Source organism: Pongo pygmaeus, chromosome X, assembly GCF_028885625.2.
Source record: "Pongo pygmaeus isolate AG05252 chromosome X, NHGRI_mPonPyg2-v2.0_pri, whole genome shotgun sequence".
Lineage (NCBI taxonomy): Eukaryota > Metazoa > Chordata > Mammalia > Primates > Hominidae > Pongo > Pongo pygmaeus.
Window position 1 is genome coordinate 114,305,484 of NC_072396.2, and position 16,601 is coordinate 114,322,084.

At 41.7% G+C, this 16,601-nt stretch overlaps 1 protein-coding gene across 10 annotated transcripts in view; it reads left to right on the plus strand.

The window, feature by feature from the left end:
- The window catches only part of TMEM164 (transmembrane protein 164), a 182,069-nt gene that overhangs the window by 109,556 nt on the left and 55,912 nt on the right, over nucleotides 1–16,601 (plus strand). For all 10 annotated transcript variants that reach the window (XM_063660279.1, XM_054473161.2, XM_054473162.2 and 7 more), the window contains one exon: nucleotides 2,319–2,385. In XM_063660279.1, the coding sequence (XP_063516349.1) occupies nucleotides 2,319–2,385 (67 nt within the window). The remainder of the gene's footprint in view (nucleotides 1–2,318; nucleotides 2,386–16,601) is intronic.

Here is a 16,601-nt window from a genome sequence, read left to right on the forward strand (position 1 = left end):
GTGGCTGTCATATAGGAGGGCCCAGGGGTGGGGTTGAGCCAGATTCTACTTCACTGAAGGCCTGGAATGACTGTTAATAGCTCCTGCTATAGACAGTGAGGCTTGAGCCAGAATTTTTAGTACTCCATTTGTCAGACACAGGGTGCCACCTTGAATGACACTGCTGAGAAAGGGTCATGGTAACCTGGCCAGCCCCAGGGAGGTTGGAGTGACATTGCATTGGTGTGCCTCTTCCCTTTTATGGACCATGCCAAGCCCTATTAACCTGAAGGAGTGTGATGGCCTTGTGTAGCCAAACAGCCTTTTCCACTTTAGTCATCCTTTGAAATCTTATTAAGCCAGGGGCAGGGAATGAAGAAGGAGGCGGAGAGACTCTTGAAACTAAAAGGAAGGAAAGAGGAACATTCTAACCCTCCACCTGAGGTCATACTTTGGCAGGAGGAAGGGACCAGGGAATTTTATACAAGGCAGCAAGAGAGATATAAGAGTTTGGGGTCTGGAGTCAGATAAACCTAGTTTTGAATTCTGACTCTACTCTCTTACGTGTGGTGTTGACCAGATCACCTCACTTCTCTGAAACTTGTTTCCTTATCAACAAAATGGGAAAAGTAATTGTACCTATCTCAGAAGATTGGTATAAAAATTAAGCAAGAAAGTTCATGTAAAGCAGTTAATCAGATACTTGCCTGGAATATTATTATTTTTCTTCTGGTTCTTGATTAAGGATGCCTGGAATATATTAAGTGCCCACCATCACTATTCGCAAAGTTTTGGTGACAAAGAACAATAGGAAGAAACAGACTAGGGGAAGTGAAAAGCAGTCTTGGGGTTTCTGTGCCATTCTCCGGGGTCTCCTTGTAACATCTTTCTGTCTCCCCTTCTTCTCTTCTTCCCTTCTTCCCTTCCCTCCCCTCCCCTCCTTTCCCCTCCCCAAGTCTTGCTCTGTCGCCCAGGCTGTAGTACAGTGGCATGATCTCGGTTCACTGCAACCTCCGCCTCCTGAGTTCAAGTCATTCTTGTGCCTCAGCCTTCCGAGTAGCCGAGGTTACAGGCGCCTGCCACCATGCCTGGCTAATTTTTGTATTTTTAGTAGAGACGGGGTTTTGCCATATTATCTAGGGTGGTCTCGAACTCCCGACCTCAGGTGATCTGCCAGCCTCTGCCTCCCAAAGTGCTGGGATTATAGGCATGAGCCACCGCACCCAGCCACATCTCTTAGTGTTGCAAACACATCTGTGAGTGCCAAGAGAAGAGCTAAAGTTCTAGGGAGTCTTCAACATGTGGACTGTTTTTCCCAGCCAGGGCATAGGAGGTATGGGGGGTGTGTGTGTGTGTGTGTGCGTGTGTGTGTGCGCGTGTGCGTGCGTGTGTGTCATTGACCCCCAGCTAGTGTTGAGGTCCAAGAGGCATGTTGCCTCGGTGGTGGTTGTCCATGACCCATCAAATCAACATTTCTTCAAGAGGAACAGACTGTCATTCTTTTCATCTCTCTTAGTAGTAAAGAACCATTTGCCTTTAATAATGAAGGAAGCTACTTAAATCCATCCTCAGAGCCCTCACAAGCAGAGTTTGTTCCTGAGTTAATTGTGCTTGACTTATGAAGGGTTTCTAATATGTATGTATTTTAACAAGTCTGGCATTGGGATTGGGAAACAGTGTCATTAACCAGTGCTGGAGACCAGTGGTTTTCTTCTTCTTTTTTCTTTTTTGTTTTGCTTTTAAGTCACAGAGCCCAATATGTAAATGAAAGCCTAGAAGGCTGCCCACTTTTGCTCCTGAGGGCATTTCTAAGAAAGTGGGGAAATATAGTTTGCAAAACACTGCAGTTGGCTTCCTGGGTTGTAGCAATCTTTCTTTCTGTCTAGGTCTCTGTTTGGGGAAAAGGATTATACATGACAGTGTAAATAAGCAGCCAAGTTATAATAAATAGGTTTCTACTGTAATAACAGAACACTTACCTCCCGCAGTTCCCCTTTTCTAATGCCGCCCAAGCTATAGCAGTTGAAGCTGTTGATTAGGAGCGACTGAATGTTTAGGGAACACGGAGCTCATTATTTAATAAATTGTTGTAACCAAAGTATGTTCAGGAAGTGTTCAGGGGATTCTGAGCCAGTGATGGTGCTCTTCAGAACATTTCAGTTAATACAAAATATGCCACTATTAATTCATTTTGTGCAAACTCTAGTGCCATTTTCCACATAGAGCAACTTGTATACATAGTTCTCTTCCATATGCTGTGGCTTAACCTGACATGTCTTTTTTTTCCCTTTGTATCAGGGTCTGAGTATGACCTGAACTTTATCTTTCTCCCCCTCTAGGCTACAGATGCACATGTTGAATGGAGCTCTTCTGGCATTGCTGTTTCCTGTGGTAAACACTCGGCTGGTAAGTAGCATCTTCTAGGAATGTAACAGCAACATCCAAAGCAGTACTTGCCTATGTGCCCATGTGATTTTAAAAATATACATATAGCTGGCTAGGCACGGTGGCTCACGCCTGTAATCCCAGCACTTTGGGAGGCCGAGGCAGGCGGATCACTTGAAGTCAGGAGTTTGAGACCAGTCTGGCCAACATGGTGAAGCCCCATCTCTACTAATAATACAAAAATTAGCCAAGCTGGTGGTATTTGCCTGCAATCCCAGCTACTCGGGAGGCTAAGGCAGAAGAATCGCTTGAACCCGGGTGGCAGAGGTTGCCGTGAGTCAACATTGTGCCACTGCACTCCAGCCTGGGCAACAGAGCGAGACTTGGTCTCAAAAAAATAAAAAAATAAAATAACCAGGGCAGACCAAAGCCTATACAAACTCTTGGAGAGGTTTAATGGAAAGAAAGCAGCTTTCAGGTGTCCTAAGGGGCTCTCGTTAGATTCAGCCACATTGGCCTTGAATAATTTGCTGTGGGAGCCTCATAACCTGTCCACTTCTCCAAGGACTTCCTAGGGCAAGAATTAGATTCCTTCCCCCTCCACCCAAACCCATGGGCCAGTTTGGACCAAACAGCCCCTTGTGGCTAGCAGGGAGAATCCCATGGTCGCAGCGGGCTGGGTGATAAACCAGCCCAGAAAGAAGCAGGAGCTATGAGCCATGTCCTCAGACTCCCAAATGTGAGACTGTGGAGGGATTAGCAGGTCACATTGAGAAGCTCAGAAAAAGAAATCACTTGTAAAATTATTACTACTGCTTTCTGACTTAAATTTGCCGTAAACATTAAGATCATAGTTTAAATTTTTAATTGATAATCATTTTTGGATAGCATTTTACAGTGTACAAGGTTTTTCGCATAACAGTGTTTGAGGTAGACAGGGCAAGAATTATGGCCTCTTGTTTTACAGAGGAAGAAAATTTTACTCAGGGAGTAAAATTCCAAGTGGCAGTTAGGATTGGAGCCTAAGCCTCTTGATCCTAAAACCACAGCTATGCTTTGCTCCCTCTCCACAAATATTCCTGTCATCTCCTCCCCACAAATATTCATGTATACCTTTATGATAGTTAACAATTTTCAAGATGCATGTCATATATCAGTAGAAATTAATAGAGAAAGCATTCATCTAAAGCAGCGATTTTGAACCCTAGTATGTTCCAGGCTCACCTAATTAGCTTGATTTAATCATTTCACAATGCAAACATATATCAAAACATCATACTGTACATACCTTATAAGTACCCACAATTATTTATCAGTTAAAAATAAAATTAAAAACAAACACTGATGCCCTGCCCCACCCTTGGAGAGGATGAGTTCATGATCTGTGATGAAGCCTGAGCATTGTGTTTTAAAAAGTTCCCCAGGTGATTCTAGCATGGAGTGGGAGTTGAGAACCACTGATTTCATGCAATGATTCTGAAACGTAATGTTCATAGCAGTCAACTGAAGGGCTTTTTAAACATGAGGCTTGTCAGGCCGCATCCCCAGAGGGTCTGACTGAGAGCGTCTGCAAGTAATGGCAGGGACTGAATGTTTGTAACAAGTCCCCAAGTGATGCCAGTGCAGGGGTCCTTAGACCATTCTTGGAGAATCACTGTCGTAACTCGCAGTTACTCCAAGTGTGTAACTCAAAGTATGGTCCTAGGATCAGCATCACATGGGTGTTGCTTGTTAGACATGCAGAATTTCAGGGGCCACCTGCAGACCACCTGCATCAGAATGTGCACTTTAACAGGACTCCCAAGGTAGCTTATATGGACTAGACCTTTTCCGCCAAGGACCCCAAAGCATCTTACAGATAAAGCATTTGAGCTCTCGATGGAGGGGAACGTCTGTGTTGGGGAGGGCAGGGGGCACAGCCTCTGTCTTAATAGTCAGGGTGCACTTGGTTCAACATTCCCCTGTGAGCTGGGATCAGGGTGCACTTGGTTCAACATTCCCCTGTGAGCTGGGATCAGTAGGCACGGGCCGCTGACACAGGCACTGTTGCCCTGCCTTCTACATCTCCCACAGTCTGTGACTTGCCTGACTTCACCTGGTGAACTGTAGAATCAGAACTCCTGACTTGGTCTCAGAGTTAGAGGGGATAATTCCAAAGAATGGTAAAAATAAACCAAATTGAAAAATTTAACAAAAAACGGTGAATTTCCCATACCACAGCATAAGTCCTTCCTGCCTCAGGGATGTGGGACAGGGTTGGAGCAGAAGTTACTTCCTGCTTGTGGAGGTAACCTGCTAGGGTAGAAAAGTAGATCCAGTGCTATCTTATCATCTCTCTGCTCCCCCTTGTACCTGTTTTCTCAGGAGACTGAGAGGTCAGGCAGATAGAGAGGTGCTTTCTCAAATTTCAGCAGCTCTATCAGATCCCAGAAAAGGAAGGTGCATCAGAAAATCTCCCCCTAGGCTAATAGAGTTAGTGATCCTGAATTGGGGTGTTTCCAGCCCACAACTCTGGCCAAACAGCACCTGCTGAGGTGGATAGATATAGTTCCTCTAGACAGGCCACCTTCAGCTCTCTTTCTAGTAGGACCTTTCCCCCAATGAAAACCAAATAAGCCTCTTCTTGCAAAGCCATCGAACATAAACAGAAATTTTGATTCTCATTGTAAAAGCATGAGAATGAAGGCCCCAAAATGCTCCATTACATACCTGAAATCAGTTAGAAAGCTGGTGGTGAAGTTTTCATTCAGTCAATATTGTTACACAAAAGGTACATATCTCCCTAGGTCTGCTGAAGTATCCTTAGTCCCTTTATCAATAACAGTAGCAGTTGCTGGGTGCAGTGGCTCAGACCTGTTGTCCCAGCTACTCAGGAGGCTGAGGTGGGAGTATCACTTGAGGCCAGGAGTTTGAGACCAACCTGAGCAACACAGTGAGAACTCATTTCTAAAAAAAATTTAAAAATCGTCTGAGCCTGGTGGCTCACGCCTGTAATCCCAGCACTTTGGGAGGTGGAGGCAGGCAGATCATGAGGTCAGGAGATCGAGGGCAGCATGATGAAACCCCGTGTGTACTCAAAATACAAAAATTAGCTGGGAATGGTGGCATATGCCTGTAATCCCAGCTACTTAGGAGGCTGAGGCAGGAGAATCACTTGAACCCAGGAGGTGGAGATTGCAGTGAACCGAGATCACGCCACTGCACTCCAGCGTGGCAACAGAGTGAGACTCCGCCTCCAAATAAATAAATAGATAGATAGATAGATAGATAGATAGATAGATAGATAGATAGATACAAATTAACTGGGCATGGTGGTACAAGCCTGTAGTCCAGGCTGCTTGAGACTTCCGCCCTCCCTCCTGAGGTGGGAGGATCGCTTTATCCTAGGAGTTCAAGGCTGCAGTGATTTATGATCATGCCATTGCACACCAGCCTAGGCAACAGAGTGAGACTCCATCTCTAAAAAAATAAAAAGTAACAGTAGCAGCACTATCAGCTGCTGATTCTTGAGTGCTTACTATGTGCCACTGTTCTAAGTGCTTTACATGGCTTAATTTATTTAATCGTTGCAATAAACTTATGAGGCAAGGTACTGTTATTATTCCCAAGATCACAGTGCCAGCAAGGTTAGTTTCTTCTGAGGCCTCTCTCTTTGGCTTGCAGATGGCCACCCTCATGCCGCCTCTTCACTTGGTCCTTTCTCTACACACACATCCCTAGTGTCTCTTGTTTAGCCAGATTTCCTCTTATAAGGACACACATCTGATTGCATAGAGCCCACTCTAATGGCCTCCTTTGAACCTAATCACCTCTTTGAAGGCCCTATCTGCAAATAGTGTACAGTCACATTCTGAAGTACTGAGAGTTAGGGCTCCAACATATGAATTTTGGGGGGACACAATTCAGCTCATAGCACCCATACTACCCTACATAGAAACCATTGTTTCTTCCCCCCACCCTGCTTTCCTTCCTCCCTCCCTCCCTCCTGCCTTTCCTTCCTCCCTCCCTCCCTCCTGCCTTTCCTTCCTCCTTCCTTTTCCCCCATCTCATAGCAGATGTGCTGGTGTATCTGTTACATTAACAGCTAATACTTTCCAAGTAATGTGAGGCTGTAGTCAACTAAGTTATCAAAAATGTTCAAGTAACCTCTCCTGACATTGAAACTTCTTTGTTGGGCTGTCTCTTAACTAGTGATTCCAGTCAATCTGGTCAATCTTTGTGCTCTTTTTCTAAAGTGATGCTTAGAAAAGCTGGGGATGTCTCCATTTGTCTATGTCTCAATTTGCAATTGGTTTAGGTCTGGTTCTTTTAGATGGTTGGGACCCCTCTTGGACTACTCTGGCTTTAGGGCTTTTTGCCTTGCAGCCCCTTAGTTGAGCTCAGATTGACTTAACATGAGACACATGAAGATTGGCAACTCTTTCTTAAACCTGATGATCCAATTAGGTAGGAAGCCAGCTTTTGACTTTTGCCCTTCCTTCTTGGCCCTTTATCTTTTTTAATTATTTTATTTTTTTGCTCATTAGCAGTAATGAGGAAGCAAGAAAAATAAAATGAACTGATTAGTGTGTGTACTGGTACCACAGACATACATGTACTCACATACACAAAGACAGAGTGACAGGGCATTGGAAGTAGTTGTCACAGTCAGCTAAAGGATTTGGGGCCCTCAGTGAATTTCCATGTGTTCTACTCTGACCTGTGACTTACTGGCACTGGTATTTGCGAATCAGCTAGAGAATGCCTAGGCTTCAGTTTCTCTGGGTTCTCCATCTTCAAAGCTGAACCCTAAAAGAAGGACTGTGTATTCCAGTGGCCCATATTACAAGTAAGGGCTCTTTACACCTAGGATTCTGGAAAAAGGTCTTTTTCTAGATTCAGATGAATTATATTAAAGGGCGATTTCCAGTGATATGCCCTTTTCTTTCTTGGAATGAAGGAGGGGAAGTACATGATGAACCTATTGATTATTAGATTAGCAGGGAGCTCAAAGCTTGTCTGATGTAATCTTATCTTCCAGAGGGTGAATCTAGGAGGACAAATGACGAGTTTAAGTAGTCAAGGTGGGTGTCCCCAGAACCCATATCTCTTGACTGAGCCTTCAGAGTTATTTTTCTATTCCATGAATGAAATTCAGGGAGAGTTTGTGTGCTGGTGATAGAGTCTCTTCCTAGATAAATGCACAAACACACAATTTTGCAGACAATTTCAGGAGGGACACAGACTACAACTTCCTCTCCTAGCCCCTCTTCCCTGTGTAAGCCCACCTATGGATCCCATGTTAATGTCTTCCTGCCTAGGCTACAAATAGTTCATAGTTTAGGGAATAGATGTGCTGTCTAGTTTGTGAGTTCCTTGTTATAGCCACTGGCCATTTGTCCTGATGGTGATGCTAGGTTCCTTATCTATACCCGTGACTTTGCAAAGAATATCATCCAATCCAGGATAAACCACTTTCAGGAAATTAAAGCCAAGAAGTGGAAGCTAAGTAGGGTGTCCATGGAACCTGGTTACAGATTAGATTTTCAGTTACAGTACTCATGTGCAAAGCTAGTGATCTGGCCCTGAAATGAGACACTGGGCCCATGCTGCAACTTCAGCACTCTGCTTTTCACCCTCTAACCCCCATGAGAGTTTCTTCTGAATGCAGCATGTTCTTAGCAAGGGAGACTGGATACAGACAAGAAAGTTAAGATACTATATCAGCCCTCTTCCCAGACCAAACACTCTAGCCTGGCCTGCATTTGTGTTTGTACCCATCTGTCTTCTACTAGGAGAAGCATGATAATTATTCTTTTCATCAAGCTCCTTTCTTCTTCAAGGCCTAAAGCCTCAAGTACCTTATTATCTTATTATCAAACTTGCCGATTATTATATATCCATGTTGATCTATTATGTTAGTTCCTTTTTACCCCCTTTACTACCACTCTCCTTTTGCCCAGTTCTTTTTGCTCTGTTGGATGGGATGGTTCTTTTGAATATTCCTAACTTTCAGACTGAGTGGAAGAAGATAGTAATGATTCTGTCATTACTGAGGTGTCTAGCCTCCATTCACAAACATTATATCGATGTTCTTGGGATGCAGCTTTTCCACTGACACATCTTGTACCCATGTGTGCTGCTGGAAAAACCTTGTCACCAATGCAAATAGGCTTGAAAATCTCACTCTTTGCTAATTGGCACATCAAAATGTGCTAGTTGACCTAGAAAAGTTATTTCTGTGACTGGCAAATTGGGCTATTTTAAAAAGTTATAGTTTGGATTTTGGACCTGAACTGAGGACAGAATGTCCCTTTATTATCCTGAGGGTTCTTAAAGTGTACAAAGCTTGGTTTCAAAAGAGGTATTAATTTTCTAAAGAATTGAGTCAGGCAAAATAGTGCCTCAACCTTCTGCAAAGGCCAGTGTGTTTCTGATCAGATGAATGCGTTGTGTCTGAGGATGTGGGGGTACTGAGATGAGTTTGGGATTCCTGGTCCAAACCAAATTCTAAGGACTATCCTAGAATATGTCAACTTACTAGCTTTATTTTAAGACTAAGCTTTGAGGGTCTTAAATCCTCGATGAATCCAGTCTAGATCACACCAGTCAATCCACAGATTTTTATTGAGCACTTTCCTGTGTTAAGTATCATGCCATGTGCTGCAGAAGATACAAAAACAACCAGTGTACATTTCCTGGTCCTCAAAGAACTTGCAGTTTAGTTAGAAAGATAAGGTATAAATGCCTGAAAAGTTATGGCAATATTAAAGTCGAAAACATGAAAAAGGAAAAATCATGGTTGGGCATGGTGTCTCATACCTGTAATCCCAACATTTTGGGAGGTCAAGGCAGGAGGATTACTTGAGCCCAGGAGTTTGAGACCAGCCTGAGCAACATATAAGACCCTGTCTCTACAAAAAATAAAAAATTAGCTGGGCTTGGTGGCATGTGTTTATAATCCAAGCTACTTGAGACTCAAGGCTGAGGTGGGAAGATGGCTTGAGCCCAGGAGGTCGAGGCGGCGGTGAGCTATGGCCCACACTACCGCACTTCAGTCTGGGTGACAGAGCAAGACCCTGTCACAAATAAAAAAATAAAAATTACAAGGCATTCAGGCTTGACTGCTAAATTGCAGTTGCTCTATGTTTCAAGAAATGGGAAAAAGATTAATATTAGCATTCACTGAGCCCATACTATTTTCCAGGTAATTTACATATATATTATTCAATTCTCATAAGAAACCCATTTTACATATGAGGAAACTGAGGTTCGGATCAGATTAAACGACTTGCTCAGAGTTACATCATTTATAAGTGCTAAAGCTAAACCTGTGCACTTTGTACCTTAATACACAGCCTCCTGGAGTAAGTGGTCTGGAAAGGCTTCATGAAGAAATAAAGCCTGAGCCAAGCCTTGAAGGATGGTTAGAATGTGCATGCAAATTGCATAGGAAGGAGGCTGTTCAAGCTAAGGGAACACATGGACATGGAGGCAGAAAATAGTCAACTAAGTATTGAGATTCTGAAGAGCAGGGTGGGAGTCACCGATTCCAGTTGTACACAGAGACATTACCACTTATTTGCAAATCACAAGAAGACACTGTTTCTGTCATGTCTCTTAACCCTTATAGTATTTAGATTTTGTGTACATTTCCTATCTTTTCAACCTCCACAAATAAGAATTTCTTATGTGTGGATGGGACTTTGGAATCAGAACAGCTCTTCTACACATATCTCACCCTAGTGTAGTTGTTAAGGGGATTGGCTCAGGGATCAGATTCTCTAGGTTCATGTTCTGGCTGGGCCACTCCCTTGTGTGTGTGTGTGTGTGTGTGTGTGATGTGTGTGTGTGAGGGGAGGCAGGGGTGGGAGACAGAGAAAACACAAGGAGAACAAACTTGTGCAAGTTACTTATCCTCTGTGGGCCTCAGTTCTCTCATCTATAAAATGGGGGTGATAATAGTGCCTATTTCATAAAGCTATTGTGAGGATTAAGTTAGTTAATGTGTGTAAAGCAAATAGTATTGCACCATTAGCCATTATTAGTCTTTGATCCTCACCAAAACCCTGTGAAGTGTGTATTAGCATGTCCATTTTACAGACTGAGCCTTAGAAAGTTTAAGTAACTTGTACAGGGGGGCACACAGGAAGTGACAGAACTAGCATGAAAACTTTGGTCTTTCTGATACCAAAGGTCATCATACCAAAGGAAGGTTTGGTCTTCTTCTTTCCTAATTATTTAGATTGATTTTTAAGTATTCAGCCATATGACTGCCTTTTGGTAAATTTTATACAGTATCAATTAGCAATTTGGGGGCTTAATTTTACTTTTAGGATTTTTTTGTTACAGAAATAGTAGATGCTCATGACTACACTGGCAATAATATATTGTATATTTCAAAGTAGCTAGAAGAGAGGACTTGAAATGTTTCTAACACATAGAAATGATAAATACTCAAGGGGATGGATACCCCAAATACCCTGACTTGATCATTGCACATTCTATGCATGCAAAAAATACTCACATGCACTCCATAAATCTGTAAAATATTATGTATCAATAAAAGGAAAATTTTTTTTAAAAAATGAGATATGTGAAATATAGTGAATTATTTCAGATAAGTTCTAGGAAAAAAAATAATACATGGTCATTGAAAAGTAACTCAGAGGACTATAAAGAAAAAGCTAATCATTTTACCAGCTTTGAGTCCTGTTGCCTCAAGGGTAAATTGTGTTAAGAGTATCTTTTTACACTTATCCTTTGCTTGTACATGGAGATTAAAGATTTTCACATTTCTCGGATTGTTGGTTTATTTGGGTTCCAGCTTCTTACACACTTGGAATTCTACAAATACTACTCCAGTATATTTCTTTCTCTTTTTTTTGAAGTCTCATTCTGCCACCCAGGCTGGAGTGCAGTGGTGTGATCTTGGCTCACTGCAACCTTTGCCTCTCAGGTTCAAGTGATTCTCCTGCCTCAGCCTCCCAAGTAGCTGGGATCACAGGCATGCGCCACCACGCCCAGCTAATTTTTGTATTTTTAGCAGAGGCGGGGGTCTCACCATGTTGGCCAAGCTGGTCTTGAACTCCTGACCTCAAATGATCCACCTGCCTTGGCCTCCCCAAAGTGCTGTGATTACAGGCGTGAGCCACCATGCCTGGCCCAGTATATTTATTTGTTTGACTTAAACACTGGATAATCAGTAATCTCTTCAGGCATGGACATAACTGATTTCATAGTTTGGTTGGACTGTATATTCGTATATTCCGCCTATTCTCTGTGGGTAAGGACAGTGTCTTTTTTTCTTTCAAATGAGCACTTTAATAGGATAAAAATATTGGGGACCACTGAATTATTTCAAACCCTTCATGTTACACAAAAAATAGACACAGAGAGATTTGTTCCAGGGTCCACTGTTAGATAATGGTAAGCTGAAGTACAGACTTAGAATTCCCGCTTGTTTACTTCAAATCCAGGACTCTTTTCTGCTTTGCCATTCTTATTATTCCCTAGTTCTGAAGACCATAGTTTCCACAGAGTGTATGTGCAAGTGGATTATCGCTGGACACCAAATTCCAAATGCTCAAGTACACATCATTTCAGTACACACACATGTGGCTAGTGTCCTTTCCAACCTTTGCCAAAGTACCACCTCACTTTATGAGGCAAAATGGGTAATGGAGTCAAAGTCTGAAGAACCAAGCAGTAGATTGTAGAGCATGGATAGAGATCAATAATAAATACTTCAAAGTTCAAAAATGGCAACATTTGATTCATTGTGAATTGACTTGTAGAAAGCCCCATTGGAGCTGAGGACAACTGTCTTTTGTTTTGTGGCTGCCCCTACATAGCCTTGTACTTAGCACATGGTAGATAACTATAGATAGAATAAATGAATTCATCAGCCAACCTGAACCTCTATGTTGCTTAGGGAAATTCTGGGGATCCCTCTCACATATGTCCTGGGATCTTGGGTGCGAAGACAGAGGGGTGATAGATAATATTTTTTTCCAGGAGAATTATTTTTTTTCAACCACCTAAAATAATGCCATTTTCTTGATTACAACAAAAGACATATTTACTGTTGAAAATTTGTGAAATATAGAAAAGTAGAAATTTTTAAAAAATCATCACCAATGCAAAGGTGATTATTTTTCTGGACACTGCAAAAAAAAGGAGGAGGCTTTGTGCCTTTTGTCTTTATACATTTATGTATCATTTCTTTACAGAAGTAATATATGTTCAAAATAGAAAAAAATGGAGGCCAGGTGCAGTGGCTCCCACCTGTAATCCCAGCACTTTGGGAGGGCAAGGCAGGAGGATCACTTAAGCACAGGAGTTTGACACAAGCCTGGGCAACATAGCGAGACCCCATTTCTTAAAGAAAGGAAGGAAGGGAGGGGAGGGGAGGGAAAAATAGAATAAAACAAATCATTGAGCAATAACAACTATTAACATTGTTTGTTACATATTCTGGAAGTCTTTTTGTCTCTGTATAGATGTTAAGAGTTTATAGTGTAGTGGTCAAAAGTACCAATCCTTGAACCAGCTGGTCCATGGTTTTATGGCTGGCTCTTCTACCTGTAGCTGTGTGACCTTGGGTAAGATACCTAACCTTGCTGACCTCATTTTCTTATCTGTAAAATGGTGCTTGGTTGAACGGAGATGATGTGTGGTAAGCACTTAGCCCAGGGCCTGGCGCATAGGAAATAACCAATAAATGTCAGATGCTGTTGTTTTTACTACTATTACTACTATTATCCTAAACACTGAGGAGGTGCGTGCCCTTGTTGGTGTTAGTCTTTAGAGCTTTGACCCCAGCTCCCTGAGCTTTTCAGTGATGGTAATGTGAAGGGGGCTTTGTTTCTGCATTAGCCTTGCTGAGTGAGATTAAAATTCCCAGGCAGGCTTTCCTATCCACATTGACCAACACTGCCTTTGTTTTTCACATTTGTTTCAGTGACAGCCTGTTTGATTAGGGAAATGGCCAATCTGCTTTTCTCCCTCCTGACAGATGAATTGGGCCCACTCCTTTTTGGGTTTTCAAATAAAATGTCCAGACCTTTTAGGTTTGTCAGTAGGCCCAAGCCCTTCAGCCCATTTAGGGAGTGGCAGCAGTGAGTGCCAGGCAGCAGCCTGTTTGCCTCCAGAGCTTACTAGTTTGCCTTGGCCCTGTCTTCCTACAATCACATTAGAAGGAATAGCCTCTGGCAGTCTTACCCAATGTCTTCTCTCTCCACCTTGAGCCACTACTTCAAGCAGTGTTTCTGTAAGCCTTATCTAGTGAGTGCTTCCCCTCCTTAGTCTGTGTATCAGTGGTTCTCAACGCTGGCTGCACAATTAGTATCCCCAGAGCCACTTTCAAAACACACTCATTTAAAAATTTTACATTATTTTATTTTTGGCACCTAATAATTGCACATATTTTGGAGGTACATAGTGATATTTAGATACAGACTGTGCGAAGATCAAATCAATCTTGTTAGCATATCTGTCACCTCAAGCATTTATCATTTCTTTGTGTTGGAAACATTCAAATCCTCTCTTCTAGCTATTGGAAAATATACAATACATTATTGTTAACTATAGCCACCCTACATGGCTATAGGACATCATAACTTATTCCTTCGATCTAGCTATAATTTTGTATCTGTTAACCAACCTCCCTATCTCCACCCTCCCCAGCCTCTAGTAACCACCATTCTACTCTCCCTTTCTATGACATTAACTTTGTTAGCTCCCGCATATAAGTGAGAACATGTGGTACTTATCTTTCTGCACATACTCATTTTTTAAAAGCACTCCAGGCAATTCCAATGTGTGCAACCAGGGCAGCTCTGCTGTACACCTTGTTCTAGTTCTGCCCTGCCACTGGCTGGAGCTTGGGGCTTTGAAGGATTTAATTTCACCATATTAAGCATCAGTTTCCACATTTTTCAAATGGGATTTGTAAAATTTACCCTCTCTACCTTTCAGATAAGTTATAAAGAAAAGATAACAGAGATAACAAAAGATAACAATGAAAAGATAACAAAGAGCTTTGGAAAATTAAAAGCACTACACAAATGAGCACTTGCCTTGTTCTCTCTGACTTCAGTCACAATTTTTTGTAAAGGGGGTTTAATTGAGATATAATTTACAAATGAAAAGTTTATCCTTTTCAAATATACAATTCAATGGTTTTTAATATAGTCACAGAGTTGTTCAATTAGCACCACAGTCTAATTTTAGAACACTTTCATCACCCCAAAAAGAAACTGCATAAACATTAGCATCATCCCCATTCCTCCTTTCCTTGTTCTGGACCCAGGAAACCACTAATCTACTTTCTGTCTGTATGGATTTGCCTATTCTGGACATTTCATGTAAATGTAACCATACAATATGGCATTTTGTGACTGGCTTCTTTCACTCAGCAGAATGTTTTCGGGGTTCATCCATGTTGTTGCATGTATCAGTACTTCATTCCTTTTTATGGCTGAATAATATTCCTTTGTATTATATATCACATTTTGTTTAGCCATTCATCGATTAGTGTACATTTGGGTTGGTTCTACCTTTTGGCTATTGTTAATATGCTGCTATGAACATTTGTATAAAGCTATCTGTTTGTCTGCTTTGGAGTATGTACCTAGAACTAGAATTGCTGGGTCAAATGATAACTCAGTGTTTAACCTTTAGAGTAACTGCCAGACTATTTTCCAAAGTGGCTATACCTTTTTATATGTCCACCAGCAATGTATGAGCATTCCAAGTTCTCAACATCTTCACTACCACTTGTTACTGTGTCTTTTTTATTATAGCCATTCTAGAGGGTGTGATGTGGTAGAGGTTGAGTATCCATTATCCAAAATGCTTAGAACTTGAAGTGTTTCAGATTTTGGAATGCTGCACTTTGTACTTACCAGTTGAGCATCCCTAGTCTGAAAATCTGAAGTGCTTGAATGAGCATTCTTTTGAGCATCACTTTAGTAACTCAAAAAGTTTCGTATTCAGGAACATTTCAGATTTTGGATTTTTGAATGCTATTTCTCTGATAACTAATGATGTTGAACACTTTTTCATGTACTTACTAGCTATTTGTATGTCTTTTTGGAGAAATATCTTTTCAGATCCTTTCCCAAGTTTTAATTGGGTTGTTTTCATTGTTCAGTTATAAGTGTTCTTTCTGGATATTAGACCCTTATCTGATATATAATTTGAAGTATTTTCTCCCATTCTGTGGGTTGTCATTTCATTTGCTTGATTGTATCCTTTGAGGCACAAAATATTTTAATTTTGATAAAGTCTAATTTCTCTATTTTTGATTTGGCTGCTTGTGCTTTTGGTATCACATCTAAGAAACTGTTGCCTAGTCTAAGATAATGAAGATATATGACTGTTTTCTTCTAAGAGTTTCATAGTGTTGGCTTTTACATTTAGGTCTATGATCCATTTTGAGTTAATCTTTATGTGTAGTATGAGGAAGGGGTCCAAATTCATTTTTTTCATGTGGATATCCAGTTGTCCCAGCACCATTTGTTGAAAAGACTCTTCTGTCCATCCCCATTGAAATATCTTGGTATCCTTTTTAAAAATCAATGAAAAATAAATGTGAAGGTTTATTTTTAGACCCTCAGTTCTATCTCATTTCTCTATATGTCTATCCATATGCCAGCACCACACTGTCTTGATTGCTGTAGCTTTGTAGAAAGCTTTGAAACTGAGTGCGCATTGTAACAAGATCTTCTGGGGATTAGTGTGTGTGTGTGTGAATGTTGAAAAGGGCTGGAAAGCAAAGTTGAAAGAAAGCAAAATGAGCAATATGGTGTTCAGATGATAAGGCCCAGGGGGACTGACTAGCCTGAGGCCACATAGCCAGTGATTGGCAGATCTTGGATCAGCACTCAGGTTTTCTGACTTCCACATCAGTGCTCTTTCCACCTCCCCTGTTGCATAAGTACTGAATGAGATGCCTTTGGTTAATGGACACTCTGAGCAAGAGACTTCGGGGTTATTTAAGCAACTGAACTTTGCTCAATCGCCTCATCTGTAAAACAGAAATATTACCTCTATCACTGGCTGGGCCTGGTGGCTCACGCCTATAACTGCAACACTTTGGGAGGCTCAGGAGGAAGGATCCCTTGAGCCGAAGTGTTGAGACCAGCCTGGGCAACAAAGTGAGACCCTGTCTGTACAAAAAATAAAATAATTAGCCAGGCATGGTGGCATGTGCCTGTAGTCCCAGCTAGTCAGAAGGCTGATGTGGGAGGGTC